This window comes from Eupeodes corollae, chromosome 3 (assembly GCF_945859685.1).
Source record: "Eupeodes corollae chromosome 3, idEupCoro1.1, whole genome shotgun sequence".
Taxonomy (NCBI): Eukaryota; Metazoa; Arthropoda; class Insecta; order Diptera; family Syrphidae; genus Eupeodes; species Eupeodes corollae.
Window position 1 is genome coordinate 89,904,883 of NC_079149.1, and position 24,043 is coordinate 89,928,925.

Sequence of the window (24,043 nt, forward strand, 5' to 3'; positions counted from 1 at the left end):
GTTGCAGATGCTTTTAATTCTTTAATTTTTGCTCAAAATTTCATCAGATTCGTAATAAACTTTTTAATAAACAAAAAATCTGTATAATGAAAGAAAATATTTTAAATATGAAATGTAGAAAATTTTTTCAAAAGAATCTTTTACTTTTGCGGTTGAGAGAAAATTGGTCGAAAATTATTTTTTTAATAAAATTCCTTCCATGGAAAAAATATCTACACATTAAGATAACTTCTTCAGCCCCGATGCTATAACTTTTTTCCCAAAAGTAATAAATCAAACCGCAGCAGCAGAGGCGTAAAACATTTCCCATCCATAAAGGCATCATCACAATATTTATCATTTGCATCGTAATTTTTTGTGTTTATTTTTCTTTTTTTAATGATCACCATCACATCGTATCACAACCTTTCGTCCTTCCGTCCTTCCTTCCTTTCCACACAATTGCTTTTAATTGCCAAAAGGAAATTTTTCCGTTTGTATTTTCCTGGGGGATGTCCTGATTCATATTGGTATATGTCCTGAGAGAGTGCAGGTTATAAAATAATTTATTATTATTTTACGATTTATTTACAAAAAAAAAACATATGAACGTTTAAATTGCATTTTATAGAAAATTTTATAGAAGAATAATTTGTTTTTTATATTGCAGTGCCGTTGCTGATGGCATCTTAACGGACAATCCACATCTCGTCCTGCTGTTCTATCTATCGCAATTATTCTTACGTGAATTAGTTAAGAGCTACCGTCTTATACAAGTAGTACCAATGGATATGTCTGGTTATTATGGTAAGTGTAAGAGCAATAAAATATTTTCGTATAGTTGTTTTCTTAGCACAGTACTGTGGGGAAAAAATTGTAAAAAAAATTTAATTTAAATCTAACTTTAAATTTTTTTTGGTGGTGTTTTTCGAAGAACCTCATCTATTAAAAACCTGACACATTCTTTTAGATCCAAAATACAAAAATAAAAACAACATTCAAATTAGTCAGTGTTTGAAAGAATACATAAATCTTCAAACTATAAATGACGTGCGGATACACGTACAAAAATAAGGATATCCTGATCCGCACTTTCCTGACAGAGTTGACCATCCGTATAATTAAATAAAGCCGCATCCGAATATCTAGGGATAAAATGATATTCGGTAATGATTTCTTCTTTGTTACGGGTTATAGTTAAAAGGAATATCTTTAGCAGATTGAGTAAATAGGAAACTAGCATTTTCGCTCAAACTCCCAAAAAATTCAAAGTATTTGTGTAAAAAGTAAAACAATGGTTTCAGTACTTTATATATTTAAAAAAGGTTTGACAAACCTTGAACTTAAAACAAACAAAAAAATCATTTTACAAAACTCATGTATCGAATTCTTAAGATGCCAACCCCTTATTTTAGGATCACAAATAATAACATCTTACTTACTTACTTACTTAAGGTGGCGCTACAGTCCTGTGTGAACTAGGGCCTCACCCAACAAACTTTTCCATCTAGCTCGGTCCCTAGCTAGATATCTCCAGTTTCGCGCTCCAAGTAGGGTGAGTTCACCTTCCACTTGTGCGCGCCACCTGATCCGCGGTCTTCCTCTACTGCGCTGTCCTGTAGGCGTGGATACGAAGACTTTCCGGGCCGGAGCATTGGTTTCAATGCGCTCTACGTGACCCAGCCATCTTAGTCGTTGGACTTTTACCCTTCTGGCTAAGTCTACGTCGCTGTACAGCCCGTACAGCTCGTCGTTCCAACTTCTCCTCCACTTCCCTTCGGGACCGTAGATGACACAAGGAAAAGTTTTCTCTCGAAGCGACCCAAGGTGCTTTCATCCGCTTTTGTCATAGTCCATGCTTCTGCACCGTATAGCAGGACGGGGATTATAAGGGTCTTATATAGCAACACTTTGGTCCCTCGAGAGAAGACTTTACCACTCAATTGCTTTTTTAGTCCAAAGAAACAGCGGTTAGCAAGAGTTATTCTGCGTTTGATCTCAGGGCTGGTGTTGTTTTCTGCGTTTACAACGGAGCCTAGACAGACAAAGTCCTTGACTACCTCAAAGTTACGTCTGTCGATGGTGACGTTTTGACCAAGACGTCGGTGTTGTATGTCCTTTCTTGACGACAGCATGTCCTTTGTTTTGCCCTCATTAACCGTTAAACCCATTTTTGCAGCCGCTTCCTCAATACTCACTAAAGCCCCATTGACATCACGCTGAGTTCTTCCGATTATTTCAATGTCATCTGCATATGCTAGTATTTGACGTGTGAGCTCTGCACTATTCTTTCAGGCACGATGTTAAAAAAATCACATGACAGCGCATCACCTTTTCTAAAACCTTTTTTGACATCAAAGGTTCTGTTAAGTTGTTTCCAACCTTTATGGAGCAGCGTGAATTATCCATGGTTATCCTGCACAAACGGACGAGTTTGGAAGGGATGCCAAAACCAGACATGGCTCTATACAGCTCATCCCTGTATATGCTGTCATATGCGGCCTTGAAATGGATGAAAAGATTATGGGTGTCGATTTGGTGTTCTTGGGTTTTTTTCCAGGATCTGCCGTAATGTTAATATTTGATCAACTGTGGACTTTCCTGGTCTAAAACCACACTGATAATTACCTATGAGGTTGTTGACGATGGGCTTTAGATGTTCACATATTACGGCAGAGAAGATTTTTTAGGCGATGGTAAGTAAACTGATTACTCTATAGTTGGTGCAGTTTAGACGGTCTCCTTTTTTCAGGATCGGGCAAACAATATTGAGGTTCCATTCATCGGGCATGCTTTCTTCCGACTATATCTTACAGATAAGTTGGTGCATGCTCCTAACCAACTTATATCCAGCTGCTTTAAAGAGCTCGGCATTTAAGCCATCCGCTTCAGCGGCTTTATTTGACTTTAGCTTAGATATGGCAATCTTTACTTCGTCTAAGTCGGGAGGACGGGATCGTTGGCTTTCGTCGTCTCTGTTGAATGGATCATCCTGCCTGACAGCGGAATTCAGTTCGTCATCACCGTTATACAGTCTGCAGAAGTGGTCCTTCCATATTCTCAGCATTGACTTCGGTTTAACTATGATGTTTCCAATTTCGTCTTTGCAGCCTTCGGTTCTAGGTTTATGTACCTGTGAATTTCGTTTCACCTGTTCATAAAACTTTCGAACTTCATTTCTGCTTTTAAACCTCTCAACATCTTCGACCGCACGCTTCTCATGCCCTCTCTTTTTCCTTCTGAGAAGTCGGCGTTCCTCTCACCTCTTCTGCTCATAGAGCTCATGAGCAGCTCTCGTCCTTTTATGCAGCGCCGCTTTGCGTGCCTGTTGTTAGGCTGCATTTGCCTGCCGACATTCCTCATCAAACCAGGGATTGTGTTGGCGGCAGAGAACTTACTTGTAACTCGGTCGGAAAAGGATTTTGCAATCTCTGGCGATTGTAGCCGTTCGACGATAATAACATCTATGATATGATAATTCTTGTCCAACTTGAATTAAAGAAAAATTCATAGGCTACTATCTTTATGGAGCTGTCAACCTTATCTGCTCTAGAATTAAGTTTCTTTGTTGGTGCCGACTAATAGCCCTTCGTTCTGAAACCAAAACAAAAGGCTTGGTTTACAGCTTCTGTCTGGTTCTTTTAAAGATCAAAAAATTTGTTTGTTGCAATAACTATTTAAATCCCCTGCATTTTAAGAACTTCAAGCCATCTGACGCATTGCTGCTGTTACTGTGATTGGTGTGAATACACAAAAAGAGGATTTTAAGGGAGCTATACGATCAGTACAGATCGAGCGGCAGGGTATGATATAAGGAGTTGTAGGTGTGCTGTATGCAAATATTACGACAACGACAATATCTGAATTTGAAATTAAAGGGGATCTGAGAGCTCTCCTCTACTATAAGACATGTGCTGCACATTTCTATTAGACAGAGTATAGACGTCTGCTCCCTAATATTTCTTCCAAAGATTTCGTATAGGGTTCAAGACGAGGCACGTTTAGCCCAAACCCTTCATACTCTCGCTTTCCGAATTGTGTGTTTGGAGGAGCATTTCTTCTTATCAATGAGGTTACATTGTCAGCATACACTTGATGGTAATTTCTTGACACCATCAATTTGGTAATTTGGTATTTTATAGGAAAAATAAAATGCCCCCATGCAAATGACTTTTGGCCAATATTAAAGAAGGCATAGGTAAGTAAGTATATTGTGGAGGGTTTTCTTTGTTCAGGGGGCATCTGGTATATCTCCATTGGCGCCAAAATTGCCCCAAAATGTTTGGGTTTCTTAAAACGATGCAAGAAATTCTCCTCCAACTCTGATCTGGATTTGTCTAAGTTATATTTGTATATCTCCAAACCTAGAGTAAAGCTCCCATCTCTGGGCTGGTTCTCCTCCAACTTACTAAAGCATCTTGGATAGTATTGTGCGTAAAACGTTAAATTTATTAGTGGGTGATAATATCATAATTTATTCATTATCGTCGCTTGAACATCTTAGTAGTTTCTTGTCTCAACCTTTTTATTTTAACTGTTTATATATGCTCTAGAGAAATAGCCAGCTAGCATTCCTGCCCTTAAACATTATTCTAGCACTTCTGGGAATGCTCATAAGTATACTTTCCAGTCCAACTTCGATAATATTGTCAAGTACAGAGATTCGTTTTTTAGCTATACTGCGCGAATGCGGAATTCCTTACCACATTCTGTCTCTCCCATTAATTGCAATGTTCAGCAATTCAAACCTCTCCTCTCAAACACTCTCTCCCTTTCATTATGCTCACACAGTGTTTTTGCAGGGTTGAGGTCGAAATACTGTAGTTCAAAATTATGTATATCAAAATACTATATATGATCAAAACACTGCATATCAAAATTCTGTATTTCAAAATTTTGTATTTGAAAATACTGGACCTACATATTTTTTTTACATTATCAAAACGATTTTAATTTTTTAGCCTTATTTACAGCATTTTGAAATACAGAATTTTGAAAACAGAATAATTTTTTTAAGAACACATCATAATAATTTTTCATTAGCATAACGTTCTAATATACTTTCCTTGAACAATAACATAAGTACATATGATAAGTCTTTGAATATTTTAAATTAGCGCTGGTAGATTTTGGCTCCCCGTTGTGGCCATTTTGTTTTAGTGATATCGGTCAAATTTTTTGTTTATAAAAAATGAGTGATCGTTAACGCAAACGTTGCGCCCATTGGTGGACGTTGGACGTGGTAGCACTTCACAACTCGCCCTTTCGCAGACTTCAACTTGGCGAATTTTGTGTCGGGACTTGGGCCTACGCCCGTACAAGATCCAACTGACCCAAGAGCTCAGAGATCATAACCATAGACAACGCTGTTTGTGGCTGATGACTGGGCTTGGAATCGTTTGGAAGAGGAGACCAATTTTGGCCGAAAAATGAAAGCAAACGCCACGATTGACATTTTTATCATATACCTGCCCTTATTGATAAACCATACATTACCATTTAAAACCGAGGAAAAGTGTACTTTCAACCTTTTGACTTGCTCATCCACCCACAGAACTTATCACAGTACCGTTTATTTCTTTGACCAGGTGTTACTTCGAGTTGTGTGCACCAGTCAGCTCTTTGGTTATTCTGTAAACGGTCCTGCTGTCACACCTGTTTGCAGTATCTTCTGCTTCTTGCACACTGCTGTGAACCTCTCTTTTTCATGCGATACGAGGACTCCAGCTCGTTGCTTCCTTCTTTCCTACTGACTATTCTGTCAGCACCTGGAATGAAAACATTTTTCACAGCATTCTTGTGGTGTTCGATGCCGTCGTGTACTGTGCTGCTGATTGTTCGAATTTTGTGTGACAGGTAGCCTCTAATTTGTTGACGGGTAGCGGGGTCCTTTACCCTGGCGATGTTGAATTTGGGGGCTCGTGTTATTCCGTTGGATCTTTGAACTGTAGCTATACGAAATCTTAGGGTAGCTATCATTAAGTGGTGGAGACTGCTCCTAAAGCGTCAACTAATCGCAAAGTGGTCAATTTGGTTAGAAGACGCTTGCCTGTCCGTTGACATCAAGCTTATTTTACGACAGAGTTTGTGTTCAAACATAGTGCCTCCAATCACAAGGCTATTGGCGTTGCAGAAGTCAGTGAACCTCTCACTATTATCATTGCAATTGCCGACTCCGTGAACACCCATCAGATGCCTAAGCCCGTTGTTGTTACTGCCAACCTTAGCATTGAGGTATCCCATATTGACTATAAAAGCATTCTTTCTCTTTATCAGATGCGAGCTCCGTCGGTGCGTAACACTGTATAATGGTGACGGGTCATACTCTACTCTGAAATCTAGATTTGATATAAGCCTTGCCCCAAAAGGCTCCCACGAAATAAGGCTCCTGGTTGCCGTTTTTGTAAGGAGTAAACCAACACCAGCTTTTCGAGCGTTTTCTGGATCTTGACCAGAGTAGAGCAGTACAGTGTTACGTGTCGGTGACATGTATATGCCTGATACCAACCATCGCACTTCGCTTAAGCTATCTATCCAATACCGCATAAACTCTCTCTCTAATTGGAGGAATCTGGCATTTTGCGGACCTTCGTTTCCTGCGTCCAGAAGCGTCCTCACATTCCAGAAACCAATATTTGTCTGGATACAATGGCCAAAAGTCGTCAACGAGTTATCATTAATTATCCGAGGTTTAATTTTGGTTTCTTTAGCGGTATGTAGTTCAGTTACGAAGAGTGCTAATCTTCGTAACCTATCCTGAAGAGTCACAGACTTTGCCCTTGCATTTTTTGCTAACTTACAATATAGGGATACAAAAATCATTGCCCGTTGACCACCACGAGGAGGTAAAGTAAGAACTTCGATATGGCAAGAAAGTTGCATTGCTGGCATAAACCAAGTTTTAGGCAATCACCAACTACCCGATCTTCCATGCCGCAGGCTCTATTTGAAGTTTTGAAAACCATTGAATGTAATTCCTTTATGCTTTAGAATAATTTGAAACTCCGATTTTAGCAACACCCAACTCAAAGATACTCGTTTACTCTAAACAACTTAATTTGATAACTTTCTACTACAACGCATTCGTAATAAAGTCAACAATAGCTTTTATACGGTACTGCGTTAGAACCATTTTAGCACTAATGCTTTAGCGATGTTATGAGGACTTTTTGAAAAATTTATGATATTTTGAAAATATTTGAACGTAATATTAAAGAAAGGGATTATTATAGTTTTGAAAATCATCAAGAATTTTATTTTTAAAAGCGTAATATAAAGTTTTTTTTTCCGAACTATAAAAGGTTATATCTTAAAAACCTGATGAGATAGATGACTTTGAGTTTGGATTCGTACTAAGGCCAGTAAAAGTGTGATTTGGTTGTCAGCTACATATTCCTTATTGGCCAGTGTTTTCTGCCACTGAAGTTGTGTACTCCTCCATTATTCTCTTAAGTGCCTCTATACATCAGGAAAACGTTGTAAATCTTTTTTGCACATCACTGCTTCTTAACAGCATCAGAAACAGAATCATAAAACCTTAGAATCTAGGTCAATACAATAATAATTTTAAAAGAGGAGAAAAGCAATTTTATATCCTTCGTTTAATGTGATTTTTAATCATCTTGGATTTTTTAGAAAATTTTTTCTCGAACCTTTTTTCTTTGCTTCTTGTCCGAATTTCGAATGTGAATTGAAAAATGCACACGTTTTGTTTTTATTTTCCATTTTGTTTTCATTTTGAAAAAAAAAGAAAAAAGGAAAACAGAATAATTGCGTGCGGTGTGCAGAAATACCGATTTAATATCTTTTCAAGATTGTCTGGGCTGAAAATTTATTATAATGGTTTTGGTGGAACATCTTGTAAATACATTTTTATTTTTATTATTTTTATTTTGCTAAGTAGGTACTTAGTAGTTGTTTCCTGACCATATTTTCTTTTTGGAAGAATGGATGGATATAAGGATGAAGCAATTGGTAATTTTTCATTTATAATTTTCGAGTTTGGGTCATTAGTCTATGTTATTGATAAGGATAATGGCAAACAATGTTATTAAAAAATGAAATATCAAAAAGGATATAACATATTTATTTGAATTGAACTTGAGTTTAATCAATTGATAATCAATAATAAATATTGAATTAAAAGCGGTTCGTGTATTGTAACTACCATGCACAGGGTTATTGGTTTATTTTGAAATCATATAAAATATTTTCAGAGTAAATTTGATTGTTTTAAGCTTAAACAACGTTTAGAAATGTTGAGAGAAAAAAACTTATTTAAAAGGGAATATTCGAACCCAAACAGTACGTTTTTAAAAAGAAGTGTTCGCTAAAATAAAGTCTAACTGAACTGAGGCAAGACGAGACGAGACTATACTACTTTTGAAGCCTCCGAGAAGGGATTGTATATTTTTTTGGCCTAGAGTCTTGTTCTAGGTGGATGAACAAAATTCGCAGAAATGTTTATGATATATGGTTGTCGCTAGAAATTGCTTGTCCACTTATACACATAAGAGGAAAGAGGAAACCACAATGGTGGGCCTCAGAGCTTGACTCGCTCAAGAAGGAATGCAGAAAACTTTTCAACCGAGCCAAAGCTGCAAGACTAGCCTCTCATTGGGACTCCTACAAAGAATCCCTAAGAATCTACCAGAAGGTACTAAGGAAATCCAAGCGATCTTCTTAGCGATCCTTCTGTGGCATGATAGAAGAAACTTCTGAAGCCTCTAGGTTACGGAAAATTCTTTCAACTAATCCAGCTATGCCAAGCTGCTTGAAAAATACAGACGGCTCCTGGACAAATTCAAGTAATGAATCGCTGAACTTACTATTGGACACTCACTTTCCTGGTAGTTCTCTTACCGAAACTTGCAACAGTTTTACACGTTGAAGTTCAAATACAACATATCCACAAGGTCTAATCACAAAGGATAAGCTACAATGGGCTCTCAACAGCTTCAAACCATTTAAAGCTGCAGGACCAGATGGAATAATACCAGCATAATTACAAAAAGCTTCTGATATAATTGCACCAATCCTTGAGGCAATTTTTACCAGCTGTCTTTACCTGGTCCATGTTCCCTCGGCATGGAGAGAAGTTAAAGTTGTTTTTATACCTAAAGCAGGTAAATGCTCCCAAGTCAATCCTAAAGATTTACGACCTATAAGTCTATCATCATTCCTTCTTATGACCCTGGAAAGATTGATTGATATCCATTTAAGGGCACGTATCGATACAAGACTTCTGTCTTCGTCTCAACATGCCTATTGTAAGGGTAAATCGGTGGAAACAGCGTTACACACTTAAGTACGCACCATCGAATATTCCCTCCATCATAAAGAGTTCACTATGGTTGCTTTCCTTGACATCAAAGGTGCCTTTAACAACGTGGACACATCTGCAATCACTTCTGCACTGACATCCCTAAATGTAGAGAGTTCGTTTCGGGAGTTAATTCATTTAACGCTTACTAGCAGAATAATTAACTTAAAACTGGCAACTCTTCTAGCAGACGATTCGTTAGTAGAGGGACACCGCAAGGTGGTGTTCTATCCCCTCTCCTCTGGAACCTAGTGGTGAATGAAATCCTAACTAGTCTGGATGCGGAGGGTTTCAGAGTGATAGCCTATGCGGACGACGCACGTTGCTATAGCAGTTTCAGGAAAGCATCTTAATATCCTAAAATAACTCTTACAAAATGCGTTGGACAGACTTATACTTTGGGCTGATCGGTGTGAACTGGGTGTTAACCCACACAAAACCGATCTGGTCTTATTTTCGAGGAGATACAAAATTCCATTTGTCAACCCTCCTTACATTAAAGGAATCCAATTAAAATTCTCAGACGAGGCCAAATACCTAGGTCTTGTCTTAGAAAGAGTCAAAAAAGCTACTGTAGCTCTCTTTTCTTGCAAAAAAGCTATTGGTAATAAATGGGGTTTACAACCCAGAATCCCGCATTGGCTATACACATCGGTAATCAGACCGATTTTAACGTACGGTGTAGCAGTATGGTGGACTGCTTTAGAGAAAGGTATAAACAGGGATAAGTTAAATAAAGTCCAACGTTCCGCCTGCCTATGTATAAGCGGATCGCTTCGCACGACCCCGTCTGCGGCACTGGACACCTTGCTCTACCTTACACCTCTTGACATATTTAGTAAACAAATAGCTGCAAGCTCTGCTATTCAATGCTTCGTCGCAGTGGACTAACAACAACATTGGCCACTCCGTAATTCTAAGGTACTTAGAATCAATTCCAAAGCACACAAACTACACCATCCCCCAACTACAATTCGACAGGAATTTCCAGATTTCTGTACCTACCAGATCTTTTTTGGAGGATAGGACATTTTTGGAGGATGAGTCAATCGACTTTTACACAGATGGCTCAAAAACCAAAGAAGGGGTTGGTGGTGGTGTGTACTCTGAACGACTGAAATTAAGTCTCTCATTCCGCCTTCCCAATCATTGTAGCGTGTTCCAGGCGATTAAAGAAGTCTTGCCTTGGCTCAAAGAAAACGTGATATCAACATCTGATATTCGTATTTTCTCCGACAGCCAGGCCGCTATCAAATCTTTGGACTCTGTCTCTACAAACTCTATAACAGTCCATAACTGTCGATCATCTCTAATGGAGATGGCGCAACAGTTTAATATTCACCTTTGCTGGGTGCCGGGCCATAGAGACATTCCAGGTAACTGTAAGGCAGATGAACTCGCCAGGAACGGTACAGTACAGCCCATCCTACCACGTTTGGCAAGTACTGGCATACCAATCGCTACTTGTAAACCGCTACTAATGCAAGACGCTGCGAGGAGGGCAGGCACCATGTGGACCAACATCACCACGTGTGAAGCCACAAAAACATCTGGCCAACACTGGATTTAAAACGTTCAAGGTGCTTGCTCTCTCTAAGCAGATCGCATATAAGCTCGATAATAGGTGTCATAACCGGACACTGTCTAATAGGAAAGCACGCCACGAAACTAGGCGTATTCTCAAATGACTTTTGCAGAAGCTGTATGGACGAGGAAGAGGAAGAAACGGTTCTTCATCTTCTCTGCACATGCCCTGCTCTAGCTCGAAAACGCAAGAATTACCTATTAGAATTCTTCTTTAACGATCTAAATGATCTAAATCATATTAGTATAATCTCTCTTACTTTTACTGGTTCCATTGAGCTTAGGAGGAAGCCTCAAGATCCATGTGGTATCACAATGGGCCATTAAACTAGCCTAAGTGTGTCCGTTTCCATCTTGGACAGCCACTATAACCTAACCTAACCTAACTATGGTTGTCTTATAAGTGAACATTTTTTTACAACTTCAATTAAATGTTTGTGATGTGATTCATATAATTTTTAAAAATCAGTTGACGTTTTTTGTATAACTCAAAAGACCTGAACAAAATATTTATCAACTCGAATACTTTACGAACCAAATATTTTTGACTTTTAACCCGTATTTTTGTATGTTATAATTTTTGTATAATATTTGCTCATATAAACCAACTTTGTTCTGGTTTGAGACTTGCAATTTTTAGAAGCAGATCTCTTCCTTTTTTTGTCTGGTGTGGAGGTAATCCAATGGTCATAACGATCAAATCTAATATCATCCAAGACCCTGACCGATGAAATAAACCTTCCAGGAGGTCCGGGATTTTTTCGTGACACAGCATATCTTGTGAGATATGTATCGACGATAGCACGTCTGAAATGCAGTTGCGTTATTTTGTACGTTTTTTTTTAAAGAATCCAAGAATTTTGAATGACTGCATCGATCATCCAAGAAAAAATCGCGTACCACCAGTTCTTGTTTCTGATGTTGATGCGATATACATTTATATTTTGATCCATTCGATCTGTCCTCCCATTCCTTTGTTGTAGCGGTGTATCATTAAAGGCATTTGACCCGTAACGTTTATTTTTTTCAATTCCGAAGGTAACGTTTTACAGGGACTGTTGGATTCACTCCAAATTTTGTAGACACGGCCGTAACAACACCATTGTCTCTCCAACGAACATACAAAATCTCAGCGTTTTGTTCCATTGTACTGGCGATGGTACCTCTTGGCTGCTTTTCAAACTAGTTAGGCTAAGTTGTGAAGTTTTCTTATGCGAAACAAGCTGCTGTTTTTGTTTCGAGGAAAGCTTAGGTTTTTTCTTTTCTTTAGTGAACTTAGATTTTACTTTTTTCTGCAAAACTTTTCCCGGGTGATGATTTGTATATTCTATTTTCTCGAAAGGTTCCAGTAGTAGAGTAATTGTGTGCTCTCAAATAACAAAAAAGGCTTGGCCCGCAAAACAAGTTGCCAAGAAAAATGCTGAAAGAAAGATCGCGGACACTGTTTGGTAATTCTGTGAGCATCTTCGTCAGAGGTGCGGCTGCTTTTCCAAGCAAAGATACATGTATTGGATAAACCTTCTGTAATTTTCCCTGATAGATTTCAAAATTTATCAGGTACCCGTCGGGAGAATTTGAATCCGAATATGATTGGCTTACTTCTGATGAATTGCTTCATTACATGCCTGCCAAAATACTTGATCACACTTTCGTCATAATTAATATCTTGACTCGGCACCAAATGTGTCATACAATTTTGACGGTGTTGATAAGTGTACGCAGCTTCCACACCTTGTTGGAAGAATCCAAATCCTCATCATTGTCAACACAGTTCATTTCATTATACATGTCAGTCTTCTGATCCCAATAATGACGACAGGAAGTCAGAACATTACAGCCACTTCGAATAAAAATTCCAACAAAACATTTGAGTTCTTTGATTGTTATAGGAGCAACATCAGTTACATTTTTTTGACACATGTATTTTTGTGTTTCGTCTCGTAAATGCTCCCATATTTTTTCATCGAAAAACTCCTCGAAAACTTTAGTTGGTGTTTCATTTATAGGCGTCATAACCTGGAGGCAAAAATTTGGTGTTTTCCGAGTTTTCAAAATCACTTTCTGCCCACGAGGAAGTCAGTCCCGTTTCCTTTTTATCCATCCGAGTTTTCAACCATTTTTGACGTTGATGGCTCATCCTGAAATTCTGTTTGGATAATTTCATCCCTGCCATCACAAAATGTGTTTCCGCTGGGGCTTGAAGTTGTTTTCCAGGTAAGTGTCGAATGTCCTGGAACTCATCTTCCTCGTTGCCGGACATGTCAGACTTCTTCGAACATCGGTGAAAACACAAGGGTCAGGAGGTTCAAATATCAACAGGAGCATTTCTCTCAGGTGCAGCGAAAATCCAGGTCTTCAAAGGTTTATTGGATTTATACCCATAAATTCTCATGCAAAACATGCAAAACAATAGCACATCCATATTGGCCCAGTGATGCCATACGGCATCACTCATAAATGTGGTCTTCCCCACGACACAAAAACCAATATACTCGATGTTTTTATCTTGTGTTAGGTGAATTAATATATTTAGATAGTAAAATAATGAAAAAAAAAGAGGCTGGGATGCGACCCACACTGATAACTTCCCATCCTGTCTGTCGATTTGTCTTGCTTAGAAGTTTGTCTATATGTATTTTTACCAAATTTGCGCTCTATTTTTTGTAGATTTTATTTTTTATGAAAAAAACGGACTGTTGGATTTTTATATAAAAATTACTGAATATTGAAAACAATATTTTCTGTGAAATAAGATAAGTTTGATGCAAATATATTTAATTTTTGAAAAGCTATTTGAGCCGAAAGTAAATTTTTACCAAAACCTGTCAATTCGATTTTTCTCAAAATTTGTCCTAGTGTTGAAAACAATATTTCTTATAAGAAAAAATTAGTAAGAATATATTATCTCAAAGTTTTTAAAAGATATTTGAGTCGAAAATCATTTTTTACGAACTTTTGTTAATTTTTTTTTCGGTTTTTAATTTTTTGTACAAAAACTGTCTAATCGATTTTTTTCAAACTTTAACTGAATGTTGACAACAAGATGTTTTGAAAGATAAAAGTAAATTAAAGCCAATATCTTAAAGTTTTGAAAAGATATTTGAGTCGAAAATCAATTTTTACCAACTTTTATACATTTTCTTTTAGGTTTTTATTTTTTGTAATAAAAACTGTCAATTCAATTTTTGTCAAAATTTTATCAGATGTCAAAAACATTATTCTTCGTTGCACAAAATTGTTTTAGAGATAAAATCATATTTCAGTCGTAAAATTTTGGAGGTGACAAATTTTTTTTTTCAGTTTTATTGATATATAAAAAAAAATGTTATATTGATTTTTTTCAAAAAATATATCTGTTTGGTATCACGTTACAATATATTTTATAAAATTTAATTCAAGTCTCTAGCGTTTTTGGTTCGTAAGATATTTAGGGTTAACCAAAATTTTCACCTTTTTTTCAACCTGCTATAGTGAAAAAACCACCCACGGAATTTTCTTGCATCTTTCTGCCTTATTATCTGTATAACAAAATTTATTTGAAGTTGATATCTCTTCTGGTTCTTGAGCTATGGACGACGAAAAAAACGTCGCGAACGTACGGACGTACGGACGTACGGACATACGGACGTACGGACGTACGGACGTACAAACGTACGTACACACGCACTCACAGACATCTTTCTAAAAATCTTTTATTTCGACTCTAGGGACCTTGAAACCTCGAGAAATGTCAAAATTTTCAATTTGACAAATCGGACCCATTACAATAACTTCCTATGGAAAGTTAAAAATACCGAGATGCAAGTTTCGGTTAGATACTTACTCAAGCGATTTTCGCAGAGGCTCTAGGTCCACACACTGTCCCATTTTTAAAATTAGCTTACACTTCACTGAATTACTTTCGAACTGTTAATGTTGAAAATAACACTACTTACATACTCATGTGACAAGAAAATGACGGAATTAGATCAACGGGTCCAAAGAATTGGAAAAAAAAAACATATATTTCCGTTTCTTTTGTAATGCCATTTAATTTTAATTTTACAATTTTTAAATAATCAAAGTAAGGTCTTTTGTACAAAAAATAATTAAAACTGATGTTCAATTCGAATATTTCGAGAATAGTTTAGAGTATTAACTTCAAAATAATTTCATTCTATGCAAACATATTGATGTTTTTTTTTAATTTCATTACATATGTACAAACTTTCAAAGAATGACTCATAAATTGATAGAAATTGGAATTCGAGTTTAAACATTGAGAACAAAAGCAGATATTGAAATAAAACTTATTTTATCAGATGGAAATTATTGTTGCAAACTTTCAATCATTTTTTTTTTGAAAATTCAATTTACAACAAAAATTACAGAAACAACTTAAAACTTATCACAATGGTTTTCAACTCAAGCATTTTGAAAACAAAGAAATAAAAATATTGTAATTAATGTTTTGATGAAGTTTTAGAAATATCGACGGACAGACATGGATAGGAAGATATCATTGTTGGTCGCACCTCAGCCCCTTTTTGACATAAGAATCAATGTTTATATTGTTATGTCGGTATTAGATTTTTTTCATTTGCGACAGCCGAAAAGATGTATCAAGCATTGGGCACCTCTGTGACGTCGTTGTGGCGAATTTTACAAAAAAATCTTGGCCTACATCCTCACAAGATTAAATTGACGTGAGAGCTTGACCACCATAAGCATCGTATGTTCGTGAATTGGGCTGAGCTACAACTTGAAAATGATTCGGATTTTCATCAAAAACCATCTTCAGCGATAAGGGCCATTTCTGGCTGAATGGCTTCGTTAATAAAAACAGTACGCGGTGTTGGTCAGGTATGCCATGAGTCTTTTTTGCATTCCGAAAAAATTACGGTTTAGTGTGGTTTATAGAACGGCGGCTTTATTGGGCCGTACTTCTTCCCTGATGATCAAGACCAGCACTCTACTAAGAATGGGTATCGCTACCGTTCAATAATGACCGAATATTTTTGGCCCCAATTGGAGGACATGTGGTTCCAACAGGACGGCATGCACCACAAGCCACACAGCGAATGTCACAATGTACAGAATTTCATTGGTATCCAAAACTGTTTTTGTTTTATTTAAAAAAAAAACTTTTGTAGCTCTCTTATTGAAAAACCCGATATAATCAGGTAACAACTTCTTCTTATCCCAATAGAAGAACCATAGGCAGTAGATGGACAAATAATTCTTGCAGGAATAAAAGGCCTTTGAGAAAAGACCTGGCCTGACTCAATCTCAAACACTTCAAAATGCCAGATATCAACAAAGGCTCAAACACTTCTACCCCTCTTCTCTCCTTTAATATATAATATATATAAAGTCAAGATCATCCAGGAATTTATTTCGTTCGGACTTTGTAGACCACATTCGTGAAAATATATGTCTCATTTCTATTTAAAAATAAGTTTTATTGTTACATGTTAAATGTTCATGCCGTAGTAAACAATTTAAAGTTCAAGGAATTAATGTTTTTAATTTTCAAACTCTAGTTTTGATTACTAAAAATTTTGTTTTCAGATTTCATAAAATCAAAAAATGTTTCCTTTTAATTGGAATCATTCATTAACTCTCCATTTTCGAATCCAAAAACAAGCATAAGTATTATTGTACATACCAATTGTTTTTGTATTATCCACTTAAAGTTATTGTAAAGAGGAAAAGAGATTCAGGATAGACTTGTACAATGTACATTTACGTACAATTATAAAGTATGTATGTTATGGATGCTCAATTTTTTTGTATTATTCGTACGTCCTCTTTGGGAAAGAAATATTATTTAATCAGCAATAATCCCAACAAAGCCGATTTAAGTAAACTTCAATAATCTCAATTGCGTTCGACCATAACATTGAGCTGTAATCAATATCATAAGGATAATAGAAAAAAATATATTTTATTAAATGGCAGCTATACACGTTCTAGATTATTACTTTATTTACAGAAAATATCTTCTGTGACTTTAAGTTAAACTTAAACAAAACCACCAATTCTTAAAGAATCTCAATCAAAATGGAAATATCAATCATATTTTTATTTTGATTAATTTTGTTCTTCAAAAGACACTTGTAGGAAATCGGTACCGAGTAATGTGGGAATCACCGCAATAAAAGAACCGCTTTGGTTGGAGGCTTGGTTCTTCCCAATCTCTGAATTTTGTCTCGTACATTTAAAACGGTCTTGATGTAAATCAATATTCTTACAGTATTGGAAAAAATAATAGAAAAAAGAGGCTGGGATGCGACCCACATTGATAACTTCCCATCCCATTTGTCGATTTGTCTTGCTTAAAAGTTTGTCTATATGTCCTCGTATCAATTTTTGTGTAGATTTTATTTTTTATGAAAAAACGGACTATTGGATTTTTATATAAAAACAACTAAATATCGAAAACAATATTTTCTGTGAAATAAAATAAGGTTTAAGCCAATATTTTTAATCTTTGAAAAGCTATTTGAGTCGAAAGTAAATTTTAACCAAGTTTTAGTATTGTTTTTTTTTAGAGTTTTATTTTTTGTAAGAAAACTGTCTGTTCTATTTTTTTCAAAATTTAACTGAATGTTAACAACAATATTTTTTGAAATATAAAAGTAGTTTAAAGCCAAAATCTACAATTTTTGAAGAGATATTTGAGTTGAAAATCAATTTTTAACAACTTTTATAAATTTTTTTTTTAGGATTTTATTTTTTGTAAAAAAAAACTGTCAATTCGATTTTTCTCAACATTTTTCAGAATATTAAAAACAATATTTCTTTTAAGATAAAATAAGTTTGAAGGCTAAATTTTAAGTTTTTGAAAACAACATTGTTTTGGAGATGAAATCATATTTTAGCCGTGAAATTTTGGAGGTGTCAAATTTTTTTTCAGTTTTTTTGATTGATAAAAAAACCGTAAAATTGATTTTTTTCCAAAAATATACTTCTTTGATATCACGTTACAATACTTTAATTGGAGTCTCTGACGTATTTGGTTCCTACGATATTTAGGGTTAACCACCCACGCAATTTTCTTGAAATCCCTTTCTACATCTTTCTGTCTTATTATCTGTATAACAAAATGTATTTGAAATCGATATCTCTTGTGGTTCTTTAGCTATGGACGACGAAAAAAAAACGAAGCGAACGTACGTACACACGCACGCTTAGACATCTTTCTAAAAATCTTTTATTTCGACTCTAGGGACCTTGATACGTAGAGAAATGTCAAAATTTTCAATTTGACAAATCAGACCCATTACAATAACTGGGAAGTTAAAAATGTTTTGCAGACCAAACGCTATGGTTATTTTTCATATCTTGAAGCTCTTTGTCCAGCATTATATTATTATTGATATCAAAATTAAGTTTATAGTCGTTTTAATTTAATTAATTAAAAAAATGTGCACTTAGGAGCAGCTGAGCTGCTTATAACATCAAGTTATAAGCGAACTTATCTAAATTTCGAAAACAATATTCATTTAAACCGATTTTATAATAACCGACCTTTTCCCAAAATTCTGATATGTCCATTTTATCCGCAAGACTATGATCTTGGGATGTGATGATTTTAAGATGTTGTTGTTTCTGTGAATAAATTGTGCAATGAATGTATTCAGCGTATGCATTCAATGATCATCCATTTTGGGATGCATTCAATTAAATACATTTATGTATCGTTTACAAATGAAAAGTAAAAAAGACCAAAGGGAATAAGAAAGGACCATGCGACCAAGTAAGAAAATTATGACCAAAACTGGCAGCCGTGCTTGTTGCACCCAACTTGCTGACACATTGAAATTAAAAATGTTCGCGGTGCCTTTCGATTCAATAAACAATTAGGCTTTGAATTCTCACTAGCTTAATTTAGGTTTTTACTTGAACTTCGCTTGAGTCCATAAGTTTAACTCAGCTTTAACAAAATGTCTATTACAGATGGCTAATGTCTTTCATAACGACGTGTTTTGATGATGTTTCGAAATTATATTTTCTCTTTGATTTTTATGAGACTTTTCAGTAGAAGTTTTTCAAAAATGTAGCTAGCTATTAGCTATATTGGCCTGCAAAATGATTCTTCTGTTTACCTTGCTTAAGTATAATAATGACTTCTATAAATTGGAGTTTTTCAAGGCTATTGAGGACATTTATTTCAAAATTTGAGCGTGCACTGGTGTTTTTTGATGTAATAATTTATTTGACCCTTGTTTCCTACTTTTTTAAGCATAACAAAAGGAGTTTCACATTCGTCGTTCCTACCAACAAAATCATTCCTATCAACAACTGTATTTGCTGCGAATGGTTATAAAACATTTTTGAGATGTTCAGTTTTTTGTTTCGGGTTTCCGATGCATTTGACTCTTGGCAGGTTTTGTGACGGGTGCCTTTTTAGACACTTTGCTTGTTTCCATAATAAGTATTTGGTAGAAACATCTATCGTCAGACTTTTTAGAAATCAGCTTAGTGAATCATTATGAACTTACTGATTATTTTTTAGTTCCTTATTAAAATTGTTAAGGACTTTCATATCATATGGAAATCGCAGCTTTACATTTTCTTAGAGCTCTTCCTCTGTTTTCCATAATTTTGATAGGACACTTTATTAACTTCCCATAGAAAGTTATTGTAATGGGTCCGATTTGTCGAATTGACGTACGTCCGTACTTTCGCGGAGTTTTGCTCGTCGTCCATAGCTCAAAAACCAGAACAGATATCGACTTCAAATAAATTTTGTTATACAAATAATAATGCAGAAAGGGCTCTCGAGAAAATTGCGTGGGTGGTTTTTTACAATAGCAATATAAAAAAGATGAACATTTTGGTTAACCCTAAATATCTCACGAAACAATCACGTTAGAGACTTGCATTAAATTTTATGTAATACATTTTAACGTGATACCAAACAAAATCTAATTAACCGATTTTTTATTAATCAAAAAAGGGAACAAAATATTTATCAGCTCAAAAAATCAAAATCTAATTAACCGATTTTTTATAAATCAAAAAAGAGAACAAAATATTTATCAGCTCGAAAATCTTACGAACAAAAAATAATTTTTTTCTGAAAAAAAATTTGATAAAAATCAAATTGAATTGAGCCAGATTCGAATATAAAAAATAAAAACCTAAAAAACAATACTAAAACTTGGTACAAATTTACTTTTGACTCAAATATTTTTTTCAAAAAGAGGCTGGAATGCGACCCACACTGAGATAACTTCTCATGTCTATATGTCTTGCTAAAAAGGTTGGCCGATTTTCGTGTTTTGTTACAAAATTGGTCAGTTCAATTATTCTAAGAAATTTAAAAATCATCAACATTATTTTGCATATGATGCAACAGTTTTATTTCAAAATATATTTTTGTTAACGATATTCTTAGTCGGGAACCAATTTTTACCAATTTTAGTAGCATTTCTTAAATAAACAAATACAAATTGAATGACTGAAATGAATTTGAAGTCAATATCTTCCATTTTTTATGATACATCGAGAACCGAACATCATTTCTAACCAAATTTGCGTACTATTTTTTGTAGATTTTTTTTTTTTAATGAAAAACCGGACTGTTGGATTTTAATAAAAAATGTATTCGATGTCAAAATTATATTTTTTGTGAGTAAAATTAGTTAGAAGCCAATATTTTTAATTTTAAAAAAGATATTTGAGTTGCAAATCAATTCCTACCATTTTTTGTTACTTTCTTGTACGTTTTCAATTTTTTGTAAAAAACAATGTCAATTCGATTTTTCTCAAAATTTTATTGAATATTGAAAACAATATTTAAAAAAAAAATAGTTAAAAGCGAATGTCTCAAATTTTTGAAAAGATATTTGTGTCAAAAATCTATTTTTACAAACTTTTTTTAATTTTTTGTTAAAGGTTTTTATTTTTTTCTAAAAAACTGTCAATTCAATTTTTCTCAACATTTTACCGAATGTTGACAACAACATATCCTTTAAGCCTAAATTAGTTGAAAGCCATAATCTCAAATTTTCGAAAAGATATTTAATTCGAAATTCAATTTTTACCAACTTTGAGTAATGTTTTTCCTTTAGGTTTTCATTTTGTATAAATATTTTTCTCAAAATTGTACCAAAATAAAATCATTTTTTATTCGTAAAGTTTTTGAGGTGACGTTAATTGGATTTTCATCCAGAAATATACCTGTTTGTTATCATGTTACAATATAAATATAATATAAAATTTAATGCCAGCGTTGTTGGTTCGTGAGATATTAAGGGTTCAACTTTTTTTTAAACTGCTATAGTAAAAAAAACAACCTTCTCAATTTTCTTGAGATCCTTTTCTGCATCTTTCTAATATTATTTGTGTAACAACATTTATTTGAAGTCGATATCTCTTCTGGTTCTTGAGATATGGACATATGCGTACACATGCACGCACAGACATCTTTCTAAAAATCATTTGTTTCGATCCAGGGGCCTTGAAATGTCGAGAAATATCAACATGTTCAATTTGACAAATCGGACCCATTACAATAACTTCATATGGGAAGCTAAAAATACTGGCTTTCAATTATTTTATCTCACAAAAAATATTGTTTTAGACCTTTGGTATTTTTTTATAAGAATCCAACAGTCCGTTTTTTTTTCAGAAAAAAATAAGATCTACAAAAATATTACGCAAATTTGGTAAAAATTGATGTTTAATTCTGGATATCGGTAAAATTAATTTCATTCATCAAATTTGTATTTGTTTATATAAGGATTAAATTTTTTTTATAAAAGCTACTAAAATTACTTAACATTGGTTTACGACTAAAAATCTTGTTAGATTTTAAAATAAATTTATTTCAAATGCATAACATTGTTCGTAATTTTAAATTTTTTTAGATGAATTCAACTAACAACTTTTTTAAGCAAAATACGAAAACCTACAAACTTTTAAGCATAAAAAATCGACAGACGGGATTTGAAGTTATCAGTGTGGGTCGCATCCCAGCATTTTTTTCTTTTTCTCTATAGTTGGAGTACTTGTTATGGGAGACCTAAGGTTTATAAAACGTCCAAGTTTATCTCGCAAGTCTTTTTTTTGTTCTCTTATTCCCGACAGTTCGTTTCTTAAATTTCCGCTTTACTTAGTGATAAAATTACTGCAGTATTATCTGACGATAAGTTGCAATTACCATCGATACTTATATGATTTCTTTTAATACCTCTAACTAGGAAAAGGTCTATTAGGTCTTAAAAATATGACACTTTAAATGGCCAAATTAAAGCCAAGAAGCCATTTACGAGCTAGCAATAGACATTTTGACAAAGAAATTTTCGAGTATTTACAATTCATTGAATTACCCATCTTTTAATTGTAATAAATGCCATTTTGATTAAAACTTCTAGTTTTGTTGTGATATATGAATATAAATCCAAGATAGATACATGTTTAATACGAATTCATTAATTTGCTCTCAAGAAAATATAAGGCAAGAAGTTTGTAAATATTTTATTATCATAACTAACCATAGATTGAGGTTTCATAAATATTTAAAGTATCTGCTGAAAGAATAATAAAGATGAACGTAACTTTTACTAATTTATCACACGAGCAACATATCTGACATTCACTCTCTCCCTCAACTTCTATATTTCTATTTACTTAAATTCAAGTTCATCATCAGAGATCAACCATAAAGACAGCCTACTCTTCACCTTTTTCTCAATCAATAAAAATCAATTTATCACCATGAGTCATTTTATCTAATCCAACAACAAGACCAAAAAACAAAAAACACAAAAGATTTTCCTCAGACAATCCGGATTCCAAAGGACCAAAGGACGAACTTTTGGAAAATATTAAATGGAATTCATTGAATAATTTGCTCGCTTCCAGTAAATTTCCATTGATAAATGACACCAATGCAATTAGCTTGAAAACAAGATATTAGTTTTCTTATCCTCTTTGTATACCTTTTGTTGTTGCTTTGTTTGTAAGAGGTATTGTGTATATAAGTTATAAGCACTATCTCTAAGGGTCCAGTGTGAGGATGGATATTAAGCTAGTATTTCAGAATCCTCAGGAGATATCCTTCTCATGTCTATAGCTAGTGTCTCGCGCGCTATATCATTCAGAGTAGCTGTCTGGAGGGTGTGTTTGGTTTGGCTTGGAAGGCTTGGGAGTCTTGGGTAATGGGACCACCTTCTCTGTTCAGAATTTCAAATGAGACTTCATCTCTGTGGATTTGTTGATGTTGTTGACACAAAGTATACGAGTATTTCTCGGTTCTAGAAGATATATTGTAGTCTGGGAGGTAAGGTTTATATTTCGGGAAATATTAGATAACGCAGCTAGTTCTACATTTCGAAAGAAACAAAGGCCGATGAATCTATGTGTGAACCACACAAAACCCCATAAAATGGACCCAACAGTCGGTAGAGTTACTTAGTGACTTACAACTCTCAACCAGTCCTTTTTACGAGTTACTCTTGGAGGATTTGCCAATCCCTCGTAAGATACTCGTGAAAGAACTTTTGGGTGGTACAGCGATTGAACCCAAGACCTCTGGCATGACAATTCTATACAGGTACTATGGACGAAGTGATCTATGATTAGATACATTTTCATAATTCGCGTTAAGCAATGTATTCTGAATTGCCAAATCTTACCCAACAGAAATGTCAACCCAATTTGAAATTCCAGACTGTCAAACCTTAGTTTATATAAAATAATCATTGAAACTGTTATTTTTGCCTAGATTTTAATAAGTCATGTTTTTTTTCTTTTTAATTTCTCAAAGTTCCAAAATCAATAAGACGGATTAATCCTTTTACTATGAATTTTTCATTAAATTTTCGATGTAGGATAACTTATATATATTTAAAACACTACCTGCCAATCTTTTACTCTATTTCTATTGTTTCCGTATAACGAAGGACGAAACATTATTAGCCTTTGGCTTGACAGTGATTTACTATCTATAGGTATAATCTTAATCCTGCCACCATATACCATTCACACCGAAAATAGTGCGCTGGGCAATAAAATACACTTCGTAAACACCAAACTTTGGTTCTGCCAGCCCCGCCTCCTGGCGCAATGATTACCACCTACGGCAATGTTGAAGTTTTCTGTTGGTGGCAGTTTTGTTCAAAATCAGAAAGCTAAAGGTATACTTATACATTACAATACACACCT

At 34.7% G+C, this 24,043-nt stretch overlaps 1 protein-coding gene across 2 annotated transcripts in view; it reads left to right on the forward strand.

The window, feature by feature from the left end:
- LOC129951502 (uncharacterized) overlaps positions 1-24,043 on the forward strand; it is a 227,404-nt gene that overhangs the window by 106,322 nt on the left and 97,039 nt on the right. For both annotated transcript variants that reach the window (XM_056063690.1, XM_056063691.1), the window contains exon 4: positions 650-786. In XM_056063690.1, the coding sequence (XP_055919665.1) occupies positions 650-786 (137 nt within the window). The remainder of the gene's footprint in view (positions 1-649; positions 787-24,043) is intronic.